Below are 24689 nucleotides of genomic sequence, written 5' to 3'. Positions count from 1 at the left end.
GGCAGGCAGGCCGAAGGGGAGGAGCCGGAAGAGGAAGGGAAGGACGAGAGGGCGTCCGCAAGGTACTGGCTGGAGAGAAGGGAGGGAGGTGTGGTTCCGGAGTTTGCAAACTCTTGCCTTATCGGCCGTACAACATCGACCACCCCTTTGTCTCATTGTCTCGGTGCTTCTTTGGAGCCAAAGAGGGCGCTTTTTGGCCCTTGTCTGTCACAAGCGACTGTATAACCTCAGGGTTTGGGGCAAGTCACCCTGCCCCTGGGGGCTTCAGTTTCCCAATATGTGACATGAAAGGCTATACTTATTCTCCCCCCAGGACCCTCAAGCTCGTCTCTCTGGAGTGCTGGGGAACTGGGCCCAGACTAGATACCAGATGGCGATGTTACTTGGAGGGCTTGCCTTTGAGGCCCCACGTAAAGTGTGATGACCTGTGAACCTGCTTGGGCCTGGGTCTTGCTTGCACATCTGTTGTCACTGACAGGGGTTTAGGCACGTGTGTCCCAGGCTGGTGTCACAGCCACCGCTTGTCTCTCCTGCACCCTGTACCTTACCTTATGACCTGTTCTGTGAATACATCAGTGCCTTTTCCTTCCTCCTTGCCTTTGCTTAATTTGAATTTTTTTTTCCTCTGTCCATTTGGTAGAATACCTACTCATCACCTCTTCTTTGAGCAACATTTCTTGCCTCCTCTCTCTGGTGCTTTGTCCAGAACTTTAACACGTTGCACAGTGTCTGTCTTCCACGAGATCATGTGCTTCCTGAGAGTAGGGATTTGTAGCTTTTACACATTTCCATAGGCCCAGCACCAACCTGATATAGTGCCTGACTGACAGAGAATGTGCCATAGATGCTTATTAAAATGCATATCTTTTGATATCCCAGAGAATGGTTCACAGTCTGAGTGGTTATATGACTTGCCCAAGGTCGTGAAGCAGGTAAATTGGCAGAGCCCCATCTCTCACACCTCCATTTCAATCTACACTCCAGCCAGTGGGAATCATTATTCCATAGTTTGCTTAAATCTCTCTTGTATGCTTGTGCTCTGTAGTTGCTACTCCCAATGACTGGAAGGCTTTTCTCTCTACCGTCCATCTGAGGAAATGCTGCCAGCTACCAGATTAGGCATCATCTCTGGGGACACATACCTGATCCTCTTCAAGTGGGGTTAAATTGCCTCCACTGAGCTTCCACAGCCCCTGTGCATCTATCAATCAGTCACGCACTCAGTGCTCGAGATTGTTACTGTTTATCCCTCACTATGCTGTCAACACCTGGTGGTCTCTGTCTCTCCGTTGCTTACTTTGGAATACAGCTGTGTATTGTTGTGCACGTGTGCACAGTCGTGTCCGACTTTTGCGACCCCATGGACTAGAACCCGCCAGTCATCTCCATCTATGGAATTTTCCCAGCAAGAATACTGGAGTGGGTTGCCATTATATCCTCTAGGGGATCTTCCTGACCCAGGGATTGAACCTGCCTTTCCTGCCTTGGCAGGTGGATTCTTTACCACTGAGCCACTTGGGAATCCCTGGAAGGCAACTGTGCTCACCGCTATACCACCAACATGCTGACTTTGGGGCTTGGATCATCATAGTAGGTGTTCAGTGAGTATGTGTTCCAAGAACAAAGAACAGGGACCCAAATCATACCTTTGACTCCAGATCCTATTTTCCCTACCACATTGCATGGGCTAGTTGTGCCTTTCCAAAGTCATTGCCATGTTTTCCTCCAGCTCATTTTGGCCACATCATGCTGTTATTTGTTCTCTGTCCAACTGGCAGGTTCACTGGCTCACTCCCCAGGCAGGCAGGGCCACAGCCACAGCTGTTCAGGGACCTTCCTCGGGGATAGTGTGATGACCTCCTTGGAACAGGTCTACATTCCCTGGTCAGCCTTCCACTAAATAGAGTCTCTTGTCTGTTGTGGGCAGAAGACCAGGGACGGGCATGGGCAGGCATGGTCTCCTCCACCTTGTCTGACCTCTTGTTTTTGCCTCTGCCTCCACCTAGGACTGGAGCCAACAGTGATGATCCTTAGCGGGACCCCAGGCCCCCTGCCTTGCCTGAGGTCAGCGTCCGTTGGTGCAGCTGTTGCTGTTAATGCCAGATGCCATCTGGCCGGGGTGCTCCCATCCTGACTGTTTTCATTTCTGTTTTTCTGTATCTTCAGTGCTTTATCTTCCAGGGCCTCTTTGTTCAGTCGCTAAGTCACGTCCAACTCTTTGCGACGCCGTGGATTGCAGCTCACCAGGCTTCCCTCTCCTTCTAATTAACCCTGTTTAGCATTTCCACAGCATTTTCTAGAAGGTCAATTTCCCTGATTAATTCACATCCTGAATGCCAAAGGAGGATCAGTCCTGTTTATCCTCAGTCCATAGTCACCGCACCTCTGTTGACCTCAGGCTTCTCCGCTGAGAAATGGGAAGAAGGAGGCCTTCCTCCTAGAGGGCTGTGAGGTTGCAAGAAGGATGGAGCATAGGGCCTGGCACGTTGTTAGTGCCTGATGGTGAAGGTGTCTTCTTCCACCCGCAGGGTGAGAACCTGGGAGAGGGTGGCACTCACAGTGGGCTGCAGAGGGGCTTCTCAGCCCTGTGGGGGTCCACCTGCTCAACCAGAGCTGACCCGTCCTGGCTCTGGTTCAGTTACGAGGCAGGCTCAGGGCTCAGATGTGAGGGTAGGAGAAGGAAGCTAGGACTGGTAGTCTGAGCTAGAGTACAGCTTCTGCCCTCTTACTTATGTACTGCAGGGTTTTTCAATCTGTGGTATGTGAGCCACCTGTTTGAGAATTCAATTTAGTGGGTTGTGAAAGTCGCTCAGTCGTGTCCGACTCTTTGCGACCCCATGGACTATACAGTCCACGGAATTCTCCAGGCCAGAATACTGGAGTGGGTAGCTGTTCCCTTCTCCAGGGGATCTTCCCAACCCAGGGATAGAAAGAACCCAGTCTCCCATATTGCAGATGGATTCTTTACCATCTGAGCCACCAGGGAAGTGGGTTGTGATCAGCTTTTAAAAAAACAATCATGGGACTTCCCTGGAGGTCCAGTGGTTAAGACTCCTCACTTCCACTGCAGGGGGTGCAGGTTCAGCCCCTGGTCTGGGAACTAAGATCTCATATGCTATGTGGCGCAGCCAAAAAATAATAAAAGAAGATCAGACTTTTTCAGAGTACATTGCATATTTTAAGTATTATTTTGTGAAATATTTCTTGGTGTTATGTCGACATATCTTTGTGTCCTAGGTTGTGATAAAGAATGTATTTCTTACTGTGGATCATGGTCAAAGGGTTTGAAAGCTACCGATCTATTGAAGAGTTACCAAACATCTGACACTGTTCTGAACACCCTTCATGTATTAATTCATTTACCCTACAACCCTGTAAGGTTGTTACTGTTACAGCCCTTGTCTTACAGATAGAGAAAATGAGTCACATAAAGGTTAGGTATCTTGTCTAGAGTCATCCATATAGTAGGAGGTGGAAGCTTAAAGGTGATGTACTTCCCCTAGCAGGGATTTAATTTAACCTGAGACATTTAATTTAACCTCTTCGCCACCCACCCCTAGGACCAGCCGGCCAATCTAGGGCATCAGAGGGCAGTGTCAGGCTCAAACCCTTGCAGCTGGTGGTGAGGCAGGTGGGCGGCAGCAGTTTTCAGCCGTGGCTCTAAGGAGAGGAGCCCACACGGTGGCAGTATGGTCTCGCAGCCTCCCTTAGGGCTGGCCACCATCGCGGGATCACAGCTACCTCAAGTCTTCAGGGGACAAGGCTGTGTGTGGTACAGGTGCCTCTCAGAGACCATGTGTTTGGGGATTTCATGGCTGGAGGGAGGCACCTTAAAATAAAACACAGAGACAGAGATGGTGGGTCACAGTCTAAGCTGATAGTTTCTCTTCAGGAGGTGTTGCTCCTGGAGTATCTTTGCTTTTTGCCTTTTGTGTGTTTTTTAAAGCACTGTTGCAGAGCAGTTAGAATTGTGACTTATGTTTTGCAATGCAGGAAGGTGGTTTCATGTGATTCATGTTCTGTCACGTTTCCAACAATTACACAATGTCCCCTCACCCCTTTCTGAATATGAAGACGAGCCTGGAACAGTGACAGTACCCTTAACTCCTAGACTGGCAGTAGCGCCCTCCTGGGACGGTAGGTCTGGAGTGTCATGGCTGTGACGTGGTGGTGGGGGGTGGTTTATGTTATTACCTCCCTTGCCCACCCCCGTGTCCTCAGGAGACACATACAGGCTGGGCACCAGGGCTCATTCTAGATTCCACTCGCTGTTGAGGTGAGGCTCCTCACATGTTCCTGTCTGGTCACGTCTGGTGGCTCAGATTCTGTCCGGCAGGGCAAAACCTGCAGCTGTGAGATGCTGTGGAAGGGTCGCAAATAAGGACCTTTCTTGGCCAAATGCTTCCTTCACCCTGTGGCGCATTCCTCTTCCTGGTCTTCAAACAGGAGCAGCCATAGGGTAGAAAAATAAGCCCTAGGCCCCAATTTGAACCACATCCTTCTTCACCAGCTCTGCCCATGACCCACTGCCTGACCTTGAGCACTTGGGTCAACCCTTCTGGCATCGTTCCTTATCTGTATGAAGTTCTAACAATGCTTACTCCACAGAAAGGTTAAGAACTTTCATAATAAGGAAATAATGGCCAGCACATCTGTGGTCCTTAACACATGACTTCCAAATGTTCTAGCACTTTTCATATTTCAACTCATTTTATCCTCACAGTAAGCAGAATACTGTTATTAGTCTCCTTTTACAGCAAAATACTGTTACAGTTGCATTTTGTATTTTATAGGAGAGAAACTGAGGTCCTGAAAGGATAAATAACTTACCCTAGGTCATGAATCAAGCAAAGGGTAGGGCTGGGACTCACCCAGGCAGACTGGCCCCAGGAGGTGTGTGCGTAGCCCTCTAGTTCTACTATGTCTTTCATATTATCTTTAAATAAAACATAGTGTGTAAATACTCTTTGAAGAGGTAGCCTTTATTGTAAATATTTAGTCTTTTTTTTTTGTAGCACTGTGTAGCTTGTGGGAAATTAGTTCCCCCACCAGGGATCAAACCGAGGCCCCTGGCAATAAAAGCACTGAGTCCTACTGGATTGCCAGGGAAGACCCCCAGACCTCACATCTTGATAGGAGTTTATAAATTTTATTTTTTGCTGTACCACATGGCATGTGGGAACTTAGTTCCCAACCAGGAACTGAACCCCCACCCCCACAGTGGAAACTTGGAACCTTAACCACTGGACTGCTAGGGAAGTCCTGTTGTAGAATTTTGGGCCATCTTTATTCTTCCACAGCGTCTCACAGCAGAGGCTTCAGGGTGCCTCTTCTCCTGGTAGACTGAGTTATTTTAAACTTAAACATGGCTAGGGTTAAGGGGCTCATCTCATACATTTTTGTAGTTGCTCTATTTCTAACCTACTGCTAAGTCACTACAGTCGTGTCCGACTCTGTGGGACCCCATAGACGGAAGCCCACCAGGCTCCCCCGTCCCTGGGATTTTCCAGGCAAGAGTACTGGAGTGGGGTGCCATTGCCTTCTTCATTCTAACCTACAATGATGGTTTATAACACACTGTGAACATTTTGATACTACGTTGCCATTTTTTTCTGTTGGTGGCACTCTTCTGCATTTAATTAATTTATATGATTTGGAATGATTTGAGAGACTGGTCTGAGATGGAATATTTCAAAGAGATTGAAAAAACAGGTGACAGACTTTTGAAGGATTTTGCAGTTGGCACTAAGCTTGGGACTTTCTCCAGAAGAGCAGGCAAATCAGTCTTATTCATGTAGATGGAGGAGTAAGACAGTCTGTTGGTCCTTTCTTCCCTGCTTAAATACATCTGTTGCATGCTATTTTTTATTTTGGGGTTGATGGATCAGTCGTGTGATGTCCTTGGATTAAATACTTGGGCTAAAGCATCTCATATATCTGCCCATCGACTTACTTTGTAGCAGATTTACGTTCCATCTGGGATGCCAGACTGAAGTCAATGCTTTTTTTAAAGTCCACAGCCTGACAAAAAGCTTTCCCCAGTCAGCATTTTAACCATATTTAAAAAATATAAGCATCTGTAGGGAAATGATGCAGACTTTGGTTGCTTTTCTAGGGAAGAATCTAACATGGCTTTTGGGGCTGATATTGTAACTGATCAGAGAACCGAGGATCCTGAGGCTGAAGCCTCATCAGGGCTGATACTCTGGACTCCAGAGCCGTCCTCTTCTCTTGAGTCGTCCCACCCTACCTGCATCGCAGGATGTCTGGTTTGGTGGAGTGGATTCATACTCTTCTTGAGGATACTTTTGTAGAATCAGCATTTCGATACCTCTCTTCCTTCCTATGGGCACACTTTCCTAGGTTTGGTAACTGTTTGGTCTCTTGACTTCTTGTAACCCAGTGTCCATATGAAGGAATCTCATAGGGACAGTGATAAGGAGATGGTTGCTTTAATGGTCTAATATTTACAGGATGGCTCAGAGGAGGTAGATTTTTGAAACACTGCATCACTGACTTGCTGTGTAATGGGTTTCTGCCTCAGGTTCCTCATCTGTAAAATGGGAAGGGTGATATCTAGTACCTCTTAGGGTTGTGGTGATAATATAGCAAGCTATTTCATGCATGTGTTACTTGTCTTTTGTTGTATAACAAATAACCCCCCAAATTCAGCATCTCAAAACAAACATTATCTTGAAGTTTCTGTGGATCAGCAAACAGGAAGCAGCTTCCTGATTCTGGCTGGGTGGTTCTGGCTCAGGGTCTCTCACGAGGCTGTGTGTGAGTTGCTGGCCAGAGCTGCAGTCATCTGAAGGTAGGACTGAGATACAGTGTGCTTCCAGGCTCACTCATATGGCTGTGGGCAGAGCTTGGTTCCTTGCCACATGGGCTGCTCCACATTGGATGTCCTTTCAAATTCAACATGACAGGTGGCCTCTCTCAGAGCGAGGGACTCCTAGAGAGAGACAGAAAGCACAGTTTCTTGGTAGATGAAGGCCAGTCTTTTTTATACCCTAATCTTGAAAATGACATCTTGTCACTTCTGCTGTATTTTATTTGCTAGAAATGAATCACTAAGTCCACCCACACCCAACAGGAGGGGGTTAAGCTCCACCTCTTTGGGGGAGAAGTATCCAATAATTTGTGTACATACCTTTAAAATCACCACACCAGTTCTGGGCATATAATAAATACTCAGTGAATGATTAGGTGTTACGATGAGCTTAGCAGACAAATTATTTCTTGGTGAGTTGATTTCCAGGAAGGCTTTAGGGACACCCCACTTTTATCATGCAAAAGGAATTTGGGGCTCATGTTAACCTTGAGATTACATTCATTTTCTTGTCACTTGGGAGGGAAGATTCTTCCAGAGACTGGTGGTGTCCAGCTGGGTCTATCAGTCCAAAGAGTCTAGGAGAGGAGCACACATCACTTAAAGTTCCCGTCTCTAGACCGAGCACATTTTCTCCCCCGACACCTGATGCCGTGTCTTCTCAACTGGGGCCAGCAGATGGCACCAGTGGCACCACCTGGACCCAGGGGCAGAGCCCACGCCCTGCCAAGGGCTCCCAGCCCCTCCTGCCCCCAGCAACTTTACAGTCCAAAAACAGAGATGATTTTTTAAAATAAATGAATTTATTTCACCATGGAGTATAAACCCAAATTTGGGCAAAAGAGGAAAAAGGAAAAAAAAACTCTGCAAACCTAAAACCTCTTGTTTCCCTTGTATATGGTTTTCTATTTTTATAGTTACAAGCAGTTGGAACTACACTTTCATATCCTGATTCTTTTCACTTAACTTTGTCACACATGTACTTGTATCAATATTATGTAGTCTTTTACCACTTTTTAGAGTTTTTGAAGGCTGTTTAATATTCATGGGCTGAATGTACCATAGTTTACGTTAACTATTCTCCATTTTTCTCATTTCATTGTTCTTAATATAAAAGATAATTTGCTTATTATTTATTTTTATGTATGTTGTTTTCTGCCATAATTATTTTTGCCCATGCTTTTTGCCTTTAATATTTATCATTTTCTTCAAAATAGGCATGTTAGTCAGGCAGGATGGTTGTACCTAGAAATGTTAAACCTTTTCCCCTGGGGAATTACTCTGTTGCTTCTAAACTTGGAAAGTCCTTTCTTTTGTTATAGTATCTCCTCTTCACCTCTAGTTTCTATATGGCTTTGAAAAATTAATCTGAAATTAATGTTGAAGTATATGAAATAGGGGTCTAAATGAGATTGATTTTCTTCCCCAAGTTAGTAACCCATTGGTCCAACATAATTTTTATTTACTTATTTAATTTTGGCCATGCCCAGGGCATGTGGGATCTTAGTTCCCTGAGCAGGGATTGAACCTGTACCCCCTGCATTGAGAACTTAGTCTTAACCACAGGACCACCAGGAAAGTTCCAGTCCAACATCATTTATTGCACAATCCTGTACAGTTTTTTCCACTGATTTGTGATTCCCTTTAAAAAACACCTCCATCTTAGAACAGGCTCTACTTCTGGCCTATTGTTTCATTGATTTGTCTGTTTTGCGTGTGTAACTTTATATTTTCAAAAATAATGAATGGATGAAGTCAGGCCTTAGCTAGGAGAGAGGCTTGATCTGGCTGGAAACAACAAGATCTGCTAGAAGGCTGACTAAACTTGACAAGGAAAGAAACTGAGGCAATGGAGGACACGAGTCCATACAACACAATAGGAAGATAGCAGACAGCAAAGATGCCATGCCTAAGGCAAAAGGCGCTCAGGGGCCAGGATTTACAAAAAAGGCCCCAGGGGCTGGGGAGGGTGTGTTGCTAGAAGCAAGCAAGATGTAGACAGGACTCCAGCCAATGCAGCAACGATCTTCACAGGAAAAAGTAGTTCTCTGAAGCCAACTATTAATTTACAGGAAAAATACCAGGGAATGTGTGTCTCATTGGCTGAGTAAGAGCTGAACCATACCTTATTAAACACAAATAAGGCTGGTGATATTTTGATGGAATTAAGAACTTGGCACATGATGGGAAGAGCAGCAGATGTCACGTATTTAGGTGTCAGTCAACTATTCATTACAGCACCTCGAACCAGGGGCTCAGCCAGCCTTTAGTAACTGGGTAGGTGAGATGTGTGTAACAGGATTTGATAATATGGGTACGGTCCTAATTAAATAATTTATTTTCATACTAGTCTTAACCACTGGACCACTAGGGAAATCCTAAAAGATTTATTTTTAAAAAAAAGTTTAGGAAAAGGAAGGGTGGACTAATGGGACCCAATTTTGGTTTACCTGTAAACAGTGTGAAATACAGCAAATTCCACAGCCTGGGATTAGGGAGAGACCCTTCACTGAGAAGTTTCAGCTCTCTGCAAACTATGCCAAGTCTGGCCATGGGGTAAACACCTCCTCCCTGACAGGCTCAGGCTTTTGGAGTCTCACTGTTGTGACTGCAAATACCTGGAGCACAGACAGCAGTGCCGGGGCTAAGGGATTTTGGACCTGGCCGTCATGAAGAAGCTGTTCCAAGTAAAGGGCAGCGGATCCGGAAAGCTTGTGTCCCTACCATTCTAAGTGGACACATGAAGGACTTACTGGTAAGAACCAGTGAGAAAGCTATCACCTGTGATCCCAGGCTTTTGAGGAAACCACCACGATTATTTTCTGAACAAATGCTTTCCCATGGCTTACTCATCAATGGGACTCAAATACCTGATGAGAGAGTAAGAAGGGACAGATTCCTGGTGAGGGGACAATAAAAAAGCCAGAACAGCTCAGGGAACCAGAAACTACATTCATCATCGTTATCTTACAAACTCATTTATAAATGATTTCTTGCCCATGCTGAGCTGGGTTCTGTACGGAACAGTGGGGTGAATCACCTCCGAGAGAATCCCCACTGATAGCCAGCATGGCGACCATTTCACAACACCTGATCTGGCAGGACAGAGGCGAGGAGGTGCTGTTCGGAATGCCAAAGGGCAGGGGAGTGGGATGAGAGAGAGAACAGAGGGGGAAGGCAAGTCAGGGAGGGCAGTCCTGGGGAGAGAGCAGCTTGGCAGAGACCTGCCTAAATAATACAGCCTGCAGGGAGCTGTCCTCTCTCTGCCCCCATTGGGATTTTGAAAGTAGAGATGGGGGCGGAGAGGCAGTATGGTGAAGCAGGGCCAGCCTTAGGGCTTCCCAGACTCCTGGCTGGGACCCCGGAGATCACCTGACCTTTCTCAGCTGGTGTTTTCATCAGGGGGTAATGGCCCCACCTGCCCTACTTGGTGGAGGACCTTAGAGCCTTTGTCTTAAAGTGCCTGCTACAACCCGTATGAAGATGAGGGTGGTTTGCACTTGTGAAACGCTCCACGGGTGGGCGGAATCCAGGGGCCTCAGAAGAGGAACACTGGGCACTTGACGGGGACAGAGCTGAGGCCAGCCTGGTGCTCGTGATGGCTGGCTTGCAGACAAGTCTGGCGTGGAAGGCGGCTCCCTTCCATCTGGCAGAAGATGCTGTCCCTGGACCCCTCTTCCCAGAAATCCCTGAACCAAACAGGAGGGGAGACCACTGTGTGGCCGCCCTCAGCCCATCTGTGTCCTCTGTGTGGCTTTGGTGCGGTCACCGCGATGATCTGAGGGGGGTCTTTGGCAATCACGTGGGAGCACGAAACTGCGGGGAAGAGGAAGGCTGACTGTGAGCCTAGTGGGAGCAGCCGCCCGTCAGAGCTCCTCCTTGTTGCTGTTGAAAGGTGAGACCGGAGGCCCTGGAGCCAGAGGGTGCCCTCCTGGCCCGTGGTCGCCAGGCTGCTGGTCGCTTGCCCCATGGTGCTGGCCCATGGTGGCAGAGTCCCACAGGAGCCCGCTCTCCACGCCGTGCTGACGGAGGCTCTCAGTTCCCACGAGCCCCTGCATTCTCAGGTAGCCCTGCTGGCAAAAGGGCGGGAGCTTCTGGTGTGTTAGGGCGAACAGGAAACAGGACTCTGCACAGAAGTAAAAGGAGATGGGCTGAGAGCTGTGGGGACAGGTGCAAGGGGAGGGGCTGCTGACGCCCCCGTGGCCTCACTGCTTCCCTCCAGCCCCTGAGCCCGGGGGCTGACTGTTCTGGGAATCTCATGTCTGACCTGAGTAGCCGTGGACCCCATCCCTCCCTGAAGTTCTAAGACTAGGAGCCGCCTTGACATTATGGGAAAAAAAAAAGTTCCAAAGGAAAGCAAACCAAAGAGATGGCCCAGCTCCCAGAGATGGGGGCCTGCATGCTGCTGTGGGTGGCGCCACTGGCAGGGGCGGGGGGAGCTCACCCCCTCAGGAGCAGCCCCTCGGCCTTCTCTTCCGGGACCCACCCTGGGGTGCTGGGATCTACTGAAACCCGAGTGCCTAGAGCCTGTGCTCCGTGACAAGCGAAGCTCCCACAATGAGAAGCCCACACACAGCAAAGAAGACCCAGTGCAGCCAAAAATAAATAAAATTTTTTTTAAAAAATTTGAAAAGCAAAGGATTAAGCAGATGTGGGCTCAGGCTTCTGAGGGCTTTAGAGACAGGATGGGAAGATGGCGTGTCAGAGAACCATCCTGACCTCCTGTCTCAGTAAACAGGCACATTATAAAGGGTGCTATAAGACTCACACGAGTGATCAGGCTGGGAGTGCTACAGGAAAATATTTTCCACTTTCTCTCTGACTTCTAGTACAGAGGGCCCTTGGCAGAATGGGCCACAACCACCCTCTCTGAGCAGGGAAGACAGCAAATAATGGGAGAGGATGGAGGGGGGGCAGTGAGGCAAGGCAGCCTTTTGGCAAGCACCCCCTACAATGACATACGTCATCCCTTCTGCAGGGCCAGGGGGCAGAGAAGCCCAGCAGATCTGGGGCCAGAACTAGCAGCTGCACATCTGCTAAAGGGATGGAGGGGAAGCCCACCTCTGCCAGCTAGCCCTTTGGGGGAGAAGTCTTGCACATTCAAGGCAGTGACACTTGGTGGCTTGTACTGTTGAGTATATCTAGGAGGTAGGAGCCAGGAGGCTCAAAGGGCCTGTGGTGATGGACTGGTGGGAGCCATGACTCAGGGCTGGAATACACCCCCTAAAAGGTACCAGCATCTCTGTACTCCTGAAACCTCAGGAAATAGGCATTTTGCAGCTGAGGTCTCTAGACCTTCAATGCACAATTTCCTACGGAAGCATACAGTCAGAGCTGATGTCTGCAGGATGCTGGTACTTCAAAGCTGCTTTAGCTCTGCTCTCTGAAGTACCCCTGCTGGAGCGTCTACATACATCTAGACTGTTGACTTCAAGTGCTGTTTTAAGCCATCTCCCTTGGTACATACATTTTTTATTTCAAGGTGAGCTGAAGGACTCTTGCTCTCTGACCTGTAGGCTAAGGACTGACCATCTCTAACCTGGTCTGATAGGAATAGTGCCTGATATGCAACCACTGTTTCAACAGATATTTGCTGAACAGAAAAAAGAAGTGGCTATCCTAGTAATTCGGAGAGTTAAAAAAAAAAAAAAGTAAAAAATTAACTTTTTAAAGTTAAAAAATTCTGGCTTGTTTCGGTCAGTTCTGCCTCTAAATCATGAGACTTCTCTTCCCAAGTCCCTCTTTGTGTTTGACTATCAGAGCTGTCTTCCAATTCACCAACTTTCCCTTCATCTATGTCTAATGTGCTACTACCCCTGACACTGAGTTTCTAGTTACAAGTTGATACTTTTATTTCCAGAAGTTCTACTTGGACCTTTCTCAAAATTGCCCATTCAATATCCTTCCATTCTGTTTTTAGTAACCCCTTTTTTATTTATTCACAGAATCTATACGTACTTTACATCTTCTCTCCGACCACTCCAAGTCATACAGTCCCTGTAGGTTTGATCCAACAGTGTTGTTTCTGTTGACACTCCCGCACAGTCATTTGAGTTCTTACGTGTTAGTGATTTCTGCTTGGGAGTTCATCTTCCAGAGAACTTTATCTGTGGGAATTCTTTGAGGTCTGGCTTTAAAGTCTATTTCCTCACAGAAGACTGGCACTGATGCCTGTGATTTCTGCACCAAGATGACAGTGTGAACTTTGGCCCCAAACTCATATGAATGAGGCCTAGTGGATGGAAATTCTCAAAGGAGGTTTTTCCCCCTGCACTCTACACAGAGCGAAAAATCCTGCATCTCCTCTGTCTCTCCTGGGAGTGCTTTCTGGCTCTTAGCTTACCCACTGAGACCCTGGCTTTATTTGAGGTTTTCTGTACTGACCTCTTAGGGCTTCCCAGGTGGTAATAGTGGTAAAGAACCTGCCTGCCAATGCAGGAGACACGGGTTTGATACCTAGGTTGGGAAGATCCCCTGGAGAAGGAAATGGCAGCTCACTCCAGTATTCCTGCCTGGAAAATCCCATGGACAGAGGAGCCTGGCGGGCTATAGTTCATGGGGTGACAGAAGAATCAGACACAAGTAAGCAACTAAGTACGTACATACAGACCTCCTACCCTGCTCCAGCCTCGCCTTGCCATCCCCAAGTGCTGGTCAGTTATGCAGGCTCTAGACCCCTGATGACCAGCAGATATCACCTTCTCCGGTGTGTGTGTGTGTGTTTTTCTTAGTGTCTGGCTTCTGGGGGGTTCCCTTATTTTCCTGTAAGTTCTTTAAAGACGTTTTACTCAGTGTCTGCATGCACGCATGCTAAGTCGCTTCAGCTGTGTCCAACTCTTTGCGACCCCATGGATTACAACCCGTCAGGCTCCTCTGTCCATGGAGTTGTCCAGGCAAGAATATGGGAGTGGGTTGCCATTTCCTCCTCCAGGAGCTCTTCCAGACCCAGGGACCGAACCCACGTCTCTTAGGTCTCCTGCGTAGGCAGGTGGGCTCTTTACCACTAGTGCTACCTGGGAAGCGCTAGTGTCTGCAGGTGTGCTGTACTGGGAGGGGTCATAGGAGACAGACGTCCCAGGTGTGGGTTTTCAGGTGTGGATTTCCAGACGTGCGTCCTAAAGTTCCACATGGCGCCGATCTACCTGGTCGTCTTCACCCTCCAGCTCAGCCCCTCTGTCCTCCTGGGAACCTAACTTACCTGCATAGAAGCTTCGCAGGTCGGTATCCAAACAGTTCTCCAGGAAGCGCCTCAGGGGCAGGATGTGCCCCACAGGGGCCGTCCAGTCCGTCAGGAAATCTTCCACGACATGGTGGAGGGCTGAGGGCCGCGGTAGCGGCCAGCCTGCCGGGCGGAACCTCACCTCCTGCTCTGTGGGGAGGAGAGGGCACCACTTCAGAGCGGGTACATGGCTTCCCAGAGCTGCAGCCCGGGTGCTGCACCCCCACCCTCTTCTGCTTGACCTTCCTGACACCCCTCTGGTCAGCCAGTTCAGCTGTCCTTCCAAATGTCTGAAAGGCTGATGTGAAGGAGAGGGACTAGGCCAGACTCACTCCTGTGGTGTCAGGGAGAGGAACTAAGACCAGTCACTTGAACTTGGTTTGCTTCTAAGACTTCCACAGACTGAGGCCTGTTGTGGCTGCTTTGAAACTGGTCTTTCTGTGAGTAGACTCTGAGTCCTGCCTCCAAGGGGTCTTAGGGCCCCTCTAGTCCAGTTTCCTATCTGGTGGGGTGCCCTTCTGTGTGTCCCCATGACAGGGCACCAAGCCATGACCATTCCTGTACCAGGAAACTGTGAGGGGCCTGTCCCAGCCTTGGCAGCTTTCAGGATGAGCTGCTGCTTATGAGTGTGAACCTGGGTTCCTGTCATTTCTACCCGCTGACACTTCCTCTGCCCTCTGGAACGACCCCTAATTTTAGATCATCCTCTCCCAGGTGATATCCCTTCAAGTTCGGAGGCAGGATTTGTGTTCCCCAGGTAGGCCATCTGTCCGTAACGACTCTGTACAGGGCACCGTGCTGGCATTCTGTGTTATCCATTCTCCTCTTACACTGAGGGTACCACTGCCACCCCATTTCACACACGAGCAAGCTGAGGCTCAGAGGGTTTAAGTAATGGTGCAAGGTCACATAGCGAGGGAAGGACGACCCTGGAACACTGCCCAGCTCTCCTGCTCCCTTCCTGTGCTAATCTGCTCCTGTCCCTTTGCTGTTCCTCCTAGAGTCAGTCTCCGGACCACCTTCCGTCCCCCGTCTCACTCCAAGGTCAGCCTTCTCTGGACACAGCGACAGCACTGTCCCTCTTATTACTGGAGGCGATCACGGCACTCCACATGTGGCCTGCTGTGGGTCAGAATCTGGGGACCACTTGCTCCACTGAGACTCTGGGCAGGGCTCCCGGTGTTCCCCCTTTCATCAGCTGAGGGTACTGCATGCAATGGTGCTGGGGTCTGAGGAGGGCCCCGGCTCACCGGTGGGGAGGTGCCTGTAGTAGTAGATGACAGGATGGAGGAAGTTGGACAGCCAGGCGTCTTCCATGTGCCCCACAGAGCGGTCAGAAAAGAAGACGTCCTTGTCGGGCCCAGAGTAGTTCCGGCCGTACTCCATGTTGATGACGAAGAGGCCGTGCCTCGCCCTCTTTCCCGTGATCGTCTCCAGCTGTGCCAGCATCTGCATGGGGAACTCCTCCAGATACTCAAAGGTGGTGGCGTTCCTGGGGACAGGGGCACACCACGGGTGAGACCCTGGGTGCTTCGGCAGAGGTGACAGGAGCGTGTGTGCTGTGCACGCGCCACCTCTCCTTCCTAGAAGCGGCCATCAAACAGCATACAGACTGATCAGATCCGAGCATCTCACCTGAATACTACTAGAGCCTAGACTTACAGGTGTCAGCCTGGAGGAACCTGAATGGGTGTCAAGGGAAAGGGTGAGACAGGCTGAGACCAGTGACAGAGAAGCCCTATGAGGGAGTGAAGGCCTTCGCGTGCTCCAGAGACAGGAAGGAGGCCCGTGGGGCCCCAGTGGAGCCGACAGTGAGGGGCAGGAGAGGTCAGCGGGGGCAGGTCAAGGAGGGCCACGTGTGCCACGATGGGAGAGTCTCCTGGCCCAGGAAGGGGGGTTGAGGGCCTTCAGAGGGTATTGAAAAGGGTGAATTCCAAGTGACTCAAGTTTTAAAAGAATCATTCTGGCCACCGTGTTGAGAGCAGACCATGGGGGCCAAGGCGAGAGGCTGCTGTATCAGTGCAGGAGGGGGATGCTCTCGGTGTCCAGACCAAGGTGGCAGTGGTGGGGCTACTGAGAGGCAGGCAGGTTCTAAACACAGTTTGAAGGTAGAGTGGACAGGATCTAAGAACAGTGTGAGTGGTGAATGGGTGTGAGAGAGACAGGAGTCAAGCGTGATGAGGGAGGTTCTGCTCCAAGCACCTCTGAGTTTCCTGCATGTCCCTCAACCTGGTGTGCTGCTGCACCCACTGGCTCTGGACCAGGCTCTTCCTTCTGTGGCTTCTCACCTGCCACCTGTCCTTTCAGACCACACACTCCCCCGCCCCCACCCCCAGCTCTGCTCCCTTCCCTGCTCCCGAAGGTTTCCTTCTAAGGGAGTGACCTCTGTGATCTGCTGCTTATCACTTCTTTGATAAGGAGCTGGCTGGCCCAGGGAGCTCTTAAATCCCCACAGGTGGTCATCTGTCATCGCTGCAGGCCACTGCTTATGTGTTTAGTGCCAGATGCTTTCCGCCAGTTATCTTTACTCCTTCCTACAGCCCTGCAAGGTCAATGTTATTAGCTCTATTTTGCAGATGAAAGAAAGGCTCAGAGAGGATAACTAACCTTCCCCAGATCACACTGGTAGAAAGTGGCAAAGCTGTCGTCATACCCATGTCTGTCAATCCATCTGTCAGTAGAGCTCGTGATGTTGATTTTCCCCAGAAGAGCCCAGTCCCCTCCCTCTCTGCCACCCCAGTACCCAGCCTTCTCCATCTTAGGAAGGAACCACTGGGCTGTTCATACATGCAACAGGAAAAGAAGAGCAAGACAGAGTAGCGGGGTAAGCTGGTGGGGATGGGGGCAGGAGATGGGGAGGATGACTCACTCCTTCAGCAGGACCACGTCGGCCAGAACACTGAACATCTGGTAGAGCCCAGAGGCCTCGTTGATGCGCCGGATGATGGCACTGGCCAGGTGTGTGATGGGGTGCTCGGTGGAGGGCCAGGCCACGCCGTGGTGGCGCTGCTCCAGCAGCCGGTGGACTGCACGCACTGAAACGGCCAGAGGGAGAATGGCAAGCTGCCTTTAAGATGTTATCTTTCACCTCTGGGAGGACGCTGAGTCCCCATCAGCTCTGACTCGGGACACACTCGTGTGCATGGCTCTGAGAAGATGTGTGTTCAGAGCTTTAGAGGAGGGTTGTACAGGTTTTCTGAGAAGGGCTGGAGGGGAAGTGTTTCTGGCTTAGTGGTGTCTGTCAGGTGACTCAGTTCTCCTCTGGTGGGACAGTAACCAGAGAGGACTGCGAAATGAATGGGTGTGGCTAGATTTGGTCCCCAGGCCTGAGACTGCCTGTTTCTGCTTTAGGCCACCTGCATGTAAAAGTCCTGCCACCGCACATGAGACACGTCCACACCAGACCCAGAGCCTTTCTCTGCAACCTCTCGTCTCCCCATAGCCCCCATGTCTGTCAGAGACTCCCAGATGGAGAACCTCTGATGGCTCCCTCTCCTTCACAGCCAAAACCCAATCTCAGTTCTACTTTGAGATACTTTGTATATTTCTGGAAGGATAGAGAAGAAACAGTTATCTCCAACAACAGGGAACATTTTCTGTGGACCTGGGGCTGCCCTTACACAGCTGTGACACTGAGCCACCCCACACAGCTGCCTGCCTCCTCGAAATGAATCAACACAACACCCAAGTCTAATAATGGCAAAGACACAGACAATTCACGTGACAAGAGACTCGGTCTGCCAACGGTCCCAGGAAAGGATGTTCAGGCTCATGAGACAGACAGACAGAAACCTGGTTCTCTGGAGGAAACAAGGTTAGGCTGAGTTTTGTGAAAGGCTGAGGAATTACACGGCTAGGGGAGTGGGGCAGGGGGTCAGACAAAAGGAGCACAGGTGCAAAGACATAAAACCTTGAGAGAAATGGGCACATTCTGAAAAGGAGGCAAGGGCAGGCTGGGCAGCCGAGCTGGTGCTGGCCTGTATGAAGCTCTGGACACCATACCAAGGAACTGGCTGGGGAGCCCCTGTTTTTAGTTCAAACATGTTCAAACAACAGTGTTTTGGTGGGTATCAGAGTGGCTGGATGGGAAGCCAGAGAGACCAGTGGCAGGAAGACCAGTCAGGAGGGACAAAGAGGCCCTGAGTCAGGCAAGCGAGGCTGGGATGGAGTGACGGGGGAAGGGAGGGGCAGGGCTCCCAGCAGGCCCTACCTTCCGCAGCTACCATCTCTCGTCTTCTGTGGCTTTCCTCTGCCTTGCTGTTTTCTACTTGCCTCCTTTGGGACCTGTTTCTCAGCTGAATGATGAGCAAGGTTGGGCAGGATATACTGTGTATAGCTGCACTGCCCCTCCCCCTAGGCGGGTCCTCAGCCAGGAATAGTGACCACAGGTCTCAGTGGCCTGTCCACCCAGAACTGTTTTGCATTTGCCTGAAACTCAGTGGTGAGCTGGGAGCCTTTGAGTCAGACAGGTATGGATTCAGATGCCACCGCTGCTTTCCGTTGGCTGGGCAACTTTGGATAAGTGACTTACGTTCTCTGTGCCCCCATTTCCTTCTATGAAAAAGGGAACTGAAATAGCAAGATCTGTCTTATGGGGCTGTTGGAAGGATTGAGAATGTGAGATAGGTGGGGTTTCCCAGATGGGTCAGTGGTAAAACATCCACCTGCCAATGCAGGAGGCGCGGGTTTGATCCCTGGTCTGGGAAGATCCCACATGCCTCGGGACAACTAATCACATGTGCCATAACTATTGAGCCTGTGCTCTAGAGCCCAGGAGCCACAACTACTAAAGCCCAGGCACCCTAGAGTCCGTGCTCTGCAACAAGACAAGCCACCACAATGAGAAGACACACACGGCAACTAGAGGAGTAGGCCCTGCTTGCTGCAACTAGAGAAAAGCCCACGCAGCAATGAAGACCCAGCACGGTCAAAAAAAAAAAAAAGAAAGTGATCTGGAGAAAGATCAAGGGACGGGGGAGGCAAGAGAGAAGGGGCAGGACCTGCCAAGACAGCGGGTACAGGGAGGGTGGCGTGCACAGGAGTGTTAGGAGGGTTTCCTGCTGGGGACACAGCTGGAGAGAGAGACTCTTCCTATTCCATGTGAGTGTGTCTGTGTGTGTGCAGTCTGCAAATATTTTGGTAAACAGTGAACACTCTCTCCTTGGTTTTCTTCCCTGACAGCATGCATGGGGTATAAAATATATCATCTGGAAATCAACAGCAAAACATGATTATCTTTCCATGCCAAACTGGAAGGAGAGTGAAATGCAGAAACTAGCATCAAAGCAAGTGAGGCATCAAATTAGATGCAGAAACATCAGGAAGAAGGACCCTTATGGTGTTTTTATGGTCAAATTAACTGGCCTGTCTAACACTCGTCATGCAATAAAGCACCCATCCAATGGGCTACCCAGAGTGCAGAAAACTGGCACCGTTGGTACTGAGAGTTTTAAAAAAAGAGCTGAGGTAATCTAAGTGCCATTTTTAATGAAATTTGTTGGTACCCAAAGAGTTTATGTGTACATAACGCTTTTCAGGTGCACTGCCTCCAGGAATTACCTTATTTAGTCCTTACCATGGCCCCACAGGGAAGAGAGTTCACCTCATTTACCTCTCTGATGTCAGGGGAGGGCCAACAGGCTTAGGGAGCTTAGGGAGCCTCACGTCTGAGACCACCCAGCCGTTCCCCGAGGTGAGCTGTCCTCAGGCTCAGCATTACTGCCAATGGAGGTACGTCACCCACACAGGGCTGACGCGTGGAGCATGCACCCCCAGGTCACACCTTATCTGGAACTTCTCTAGACCAGCGGGCCCCAACCTTTTTGGCACCAGGGACTGGTTTCATGGAAGACAACTTTTCTACAGACTGGAGGGGGGAAGGGGATGGTTTGGGGATGATTCTTATAAGGAGCACACAACCTAGATTCCTCGCACTCACAGTTTACAGTAGGGTTTGCACTCCTATGAGAATCTAATGCCACCACTGATCCCACAGAAGAAGGAGCTCAGGCAGCACTGTGAACGATGGAGAGCTCCTATAAATATACATGAAGTTTTGCTCGCTCACCAGTCGCTCACCTCCTGCTGTGCGGCCTGGTTCCTAATAGGCCACAGACTGGTACTGGTCCAGAGCGCAGGGGTTGGGAACCCCTGCTCTAGACATATCCTCAGACCATGAAAACCCACTGCTGTCTGCCCAGATGGGAATTTATGACAATCAACTGCTGATAAGTAATCCCTTTAAGAGTGCTCTAAGGGAATAAGGCATGTTTGCAGACCCTAGGGATGGTTCTTTCTGGGGACAGCGGCCCTCTCTGTCAGGCTCACCTGTGTATCGGAATCCATGGATGAAACCCCCAGCAGATTTCCGGTAATCCACTGAGTGGCTGGCAGTCCCCAGGATGAAGAGGCCCCGGCTGCCTTTGGATTCATAGCTGGCTCTGACCAGGGGGTATTTCTCGCTGAGTTCACTTCCTGAAGAGAGTCGGAGTGACCTGTGAGTGGAGAGGGCTGTGAATTAAAATCACTGCTGTGTATGAAACACTTTTTACAGGCCTGGCACTGAGCTAATTTAAACTACACCCCAACCCTAGAAGGCAGGTATGATCATGTCCATTGAACAGACAGAATAACTGACGTTCAGGGTCAAGATGTGGTGGGGCAGGGACACAGCCAGGACTCAAGCCTGACTGGAGCCTGGGCTCTGGGTCCCCGTGTGACCTGACAGGAAGATCTGTTCAGGCCCTCCGGTGTCTCCTTGTCCACCCGGGGCCTGAACCAGAGGGCTTTGCTGAGAGATCTAGTTCCTCCCCTCCATCTGGACTCACTTGCTGAAAATGGAGAAGTCAAACTTCCAGCCCAGGCAGCGGATGACCCGGTCATAGGCCACGCGCATGGCAAAGTTGTCATTGTTGTCCTGGGGGAGGGGGATGGCGTCGGAACTCTGGTTGAAGAACTCCTCCATGAAGAGCTTCAGAGTGATGTGGAACTTGCCCTTGTGGTCTTTCACGATGGCCAAGTCTGTCAGGTCGGACTCGAGCAACCCGTCCAGGGACTTCAGCTGGTAGGTGTCCAGCAGGCCATTGTTAATGGCCCTGGGGGCCCAAGTGAATGTCAGGAGAGAGAGAGAAGTGTCTGTGCTAGGTGAAGGAGACTCAGGGGCAGGGGTGCTTAGTCAGGCGGGGGGCAGGGCAGCACACACACCTCCCAGCATACCTGAGGTCTCCAACGTAGTGGGTGGCCCAGGAGAGCCGGACCCGGGAGCGGCTCAGCATATGGATAAAGTTGGTGACACTGAAGATGTTCTCTGCTGTCTCAAAGGCCGAGTTCCCCCGGCCTAGGATCAGCACATTCTGACCCTCGAAGTCCTTGGGATCCACAGACACGGACTCATAACCATCCACATATTCGGAGCCAGGGAAGTCCACCTGGTTGGGGACCGACAAGCCAGTGGCCACAAGAAGGACGCTGCAGGTGGGGGACAGAGGGAGGATGGCTTATCCTCTCATCTATGAGACCACTAAGTAAAAAAAATCCCTCTTTGGACCTGCCGCCTGGCTTGCCGGCCCCACCGACTGCTAGGTCCTAAAAGAAAGCAGGTCATTCATTCCTTTACCTACTTCCTGACCTGGCCCAGTGTATCTGACACTTTACCTCAGCCCCCTCACTGAATGATCCATTGGGTATAGTTTGTTTTCACCTTTCTGGGATTATACCAAATGTGAGAATCAGTTTTAATTTCTGACTCTAGAGAGGGTGACACCATGAGAAACTGAATAATTCACTGAATTTTGAACACAGCAGCCATAGCCATACCAAGTACCACCTTCATCATGAAAATGAAACCAGACACTCTGCTTTCCCCCTTTCTTACTTCCCTGATAGATGCAGAATCTGCTGAGCAGAGATTCTGTACGAGTCCCTGTACTAAGTACTTTCTGACTCATCTCACTGCTCAGAGCAGGTCTGCGTCGGTGTTATTTGGCCTGTGTTACAGGTGAAGACTGCTGGCTCCAAGTGAGCCCATGGACTCCATAGCTCCTCAGATAGCAGAGCTAGACAGAGTCCTGCTCTTTCTGCTGATGGGGATTACAATCTTGTGGTGGGCAAGCCTGGAGCTGGACCCTGCGGCCTGCAGAGGAAAGAGTGGATAACAAGATAGTTTCAAAGACAGGAACAGGTGGTCTGGAGAAAAGGCCTGGGCAGCCCCCATCCCCCCTTGTTTTCTGAGCTGTCCACTGGCTTACATCTGACTCCCCTATACTGTAGCACTTCTAAGTCCTAAGATGCGAGGGTCCAAACTGACCCTGCTCCCTAGGCTGTAACAAGCAAGGAATAAGGCTGGGCCTCAGACAAAAGGCTTGAGAAGATGAACTGTGATGGAGCACCTGCCTGGGGCCAGGCGCTAGGCTGACAAGCAGGAAGGGAGAGTCAGTTTGGTGGGGCGTTAAGAACACAGGCTTCAGAGTCAGAAAGACAAGTGCAGTCAAGTGGCGGCTGCTACTTATTAGCCGTGTGACAGAATACCAGTTACTTAGCTTCTCTGAGCCTCAGTTTGTCATTCATAAAATGGGGATCAGTGAACCTCCTTCATAGGGTCCTTGTGAGGATTAAACAAGCACGGTAGAATGTGTAACTCTGAGTTGGAGTTGTCTACACAATATTAAGCTTTCTCCCAAGCCAAAGCAAGCTAAAGCTGAATGCTGGCAGCACTGCCTGTTGTGCCTGGCTCTCATTCAGTTCTGAAATCCTACCGAGCCCAGCTAACACTTACTGGACACTTGCCAGCATTTCTCAGAATGAATTTTGGGGAACGCAAGTTCTAGGAGATGTGCTACAAAAAGGGTTTTGTAGGTGCATAAGCTCAGATAATGCTGAATATTTTACCCAATGTTGGAGCCCTTCAGTGAATGTGAAAATATTTAAGACTGAAAAATCCTGGAGGAAAGAAATGGTCAGAATTTTCAAATATCTTTGGGCACACACATTTCTAGGAAACACCTGGGAAATGATGGATGAACTGAGCCTCTGTGTACTGGATTTCAGTGGGAACAAAGATGGGGAGGGGGCTTTCCAGTTGGCTCAGTCCATAAAGAATGTGCCTGCAATGCAGAAGACCCAGGTTTGATCCCTGGGTTGGGAATATCCCCTGGAGAAGGAAATGGCAACCCGCTCCAGTATTCTTGCCTGGAGAATCCCATGGACAGAGGAGCCTGGTGGGCTACAGTCCATGGGTTCCCAAGAGTTGGACATGACTTAGCGACTAAATCACCACCAAAGATGGGCTGAAATGCCCTTTTCCTCCCATTTCTCCCACGCCTATGGGCCAACCAATGGGTTTTCTTCCTCCCAGAAAGGCCCCAGCTTCAGCAGGTGAGCTCTGCAGCCAGGTTCCTTACCTACACTGGTATGCCTGGCCCCGGTGATCGGTCAGGATGAAGTAATGGCCATTCCAGGCCCCGCGATCCTTGTTCACAGTGACGTGGGCAATGGTTGTATTATACAGCACGTGCAGCCCCAGCCGCTCTGCAAAGTCGCTCAGGTAGCGCACCATGTCGTTGGCGTCGGGATAGTAAGCGTCCGAGTAGTGTCTGAAGAGCAGCCGGGGGTCGTGGCTGAGCAGAGAGTTCCAGTCGTGACGCAGGTTGAACTCGGCATTGGTCTTGCCGGTGTACCGCTTGTTGATGCTGATGAGCTTGCGGTGCCGGGGGTAGCGCGTGAAGAAGCTGCCCGGCACCGGGGCGCGTTCGAATACCATGTAGTCTCTGCCTGCCCTTTGCAGGAAGTAGGCCATCTGCAGGCCCGCGGGCCCGGCGCCCAGGACGCAGTAGTCCCGATGCACGGGCGCCCAGGCCTGGGCAGGGCGCAGGTAGAGAGCCAGGTGCAGGGCGATGGTCAGGAGCAGCCCCGGGGCGCCCCACAGCGGGGCGGCGGTGGAGAGGCCCATCCTACGGCAGACCAAAGGGGTGAGGCCTCGGACCAAGCTAGGCCTCTCGAGGCTGGGGGACAGGAGCCAGGAACTGGGGGCCTAGAGAGAGGCAAGGGCTTCCCCGAGCGCTCACTGCGATTTAGGGCGCAGCCAGAACCCAAAGACCTCTGACCTCAACTGCCCCGACTGCATCGTTTCTAGCTCGGATCTGGGCTCCCTCCAGGAGTCCCGAACCCCTCCATCTTCCTCAGGACCTTACTTCCCAGGGGCGCCGGACTCCTTACTGCCATGGTAATAAAAGGGTGGGTATCTTCCCCAATTTCCCCTAATTTCTGGGGTGCCCAACACCCTCCTAGGGCCTCCCGAGGCCAGACCCTTGAGAGTCACGTCTTTTGGCCTCGCCCCCGCGCTCCCGGCTCCAGCCTGGAGGAGGACTGGGCTGCACGGTCCTGTCCCCCTCCTGCGCCCGGCGCCCTGGCCTCTTCGGTCACGTGACAGGGATGCCCCGGCACACCTGCAGCGGAGCCGCGCGAGGCCACTCTCCTGCAGACGCGCGGCATCCGGGAGCCGCTCCCCACGCGTGCGCTGTGCCCACGCCCGCAGCTCCCGCCTCCCCGCCCACCGGCCCACCGCGCGCACAGAGCTCGAACCTCCCAGCCGCTCCGGAGACAGCCCGCAGCCGAGTCAGGCCGCAATCGGCCGGCCCGCGC

The 24689-nt window shown here is 50.8% G+C and overlaps 1 protein-coding gene and 1 long non-coding RNA gene across 6 annotated transcripts; one reads left to right on the top strand and one right to left on the bottom strand.

The window, feature by feature from the left end:
* Positions 1-26: 26 nt before the first annotated feature.
* LOC129647087 (uncharacterized) lies at positions 27-20849 on the top strand. Of its 3 annotated transcripts, XR_008712268.1 has the most exons (6): positions 27-62; positions 314-1601; positions 2007-14808; positions 15053-15095; positions 15380-15566; positions 19233-20849. It is a non-coding gene; the product is annotated as an uncharacterized LOC129647087 (long non-coding RNA). The 3 variants fall into 3 exon arrangements; XR_008712269.1 differs by lacking the exon at positions 27-62 and having other exon boundaries at positions 78-1590; positions 19233-20847; XR_008712266.1 differs by lacking the exon at positions 27-62 and having other exon boundaries at positions 78-1601; positions 19233-20847.
* On the bottom strand, positions 10699-24689 carry FOXRED2 (FAD dependent oxidoreductase domain containing 2). 3 transcript variants are annotated; one of them, XM_055574190.1, is made up of 9 exons: positions 24630-24689; positions 23450-23998; positions 21267-21518; positions 20879-21145; positions 20379-20545; positions 16921-17086; positions 15302-15543; positions 14031-14201; positions 10699-10958 (listed from the first exon to the last, which is right to left on the bottom strand). In XM_055574190.1, exons 2-9 carry the CDS (start codon positions 23995-23997, stop codon positions 10699-10701), a joined length of 2073 nt encoding a protein of 690 aa, XP_055430165.1. In that variant the 5' UTR covers position 23998; positions 24630-24689. The 3 variants fall into 3 exon arrangements, with proteins under 3 accessions (XP_055430165.1, XP_055430174.1, XP_055430182.1); XM_055574199.1 differs by lacking the exon at positions 24630-24689 and adding an exon at positions 24494-24596; XM_055574207.1 differs by lacking the exon at positions 10699-10958 and adding an exon at positions 12880-13012.

This window comes from Bubalus kerabau, chromosome 1, assembly GCF_029407905.1.
Source record: "Bubalus kerabau isolate K-KA32 ecotype Philippines breed swamp buffalo chromosome 1, PCC_UOA_SB_1v2, whole genome shotgun sequence".
NCBI lineage: Eukaryota > Metazoa > Chordata > Mammalia > Artiodactyla > Bovidae > Bubalus > Bubalus kerabau.
Note: the sequence above shows the minus strand (reverse complement) of the source record. Positions and strands in the feature narration are given on the sequence as shown.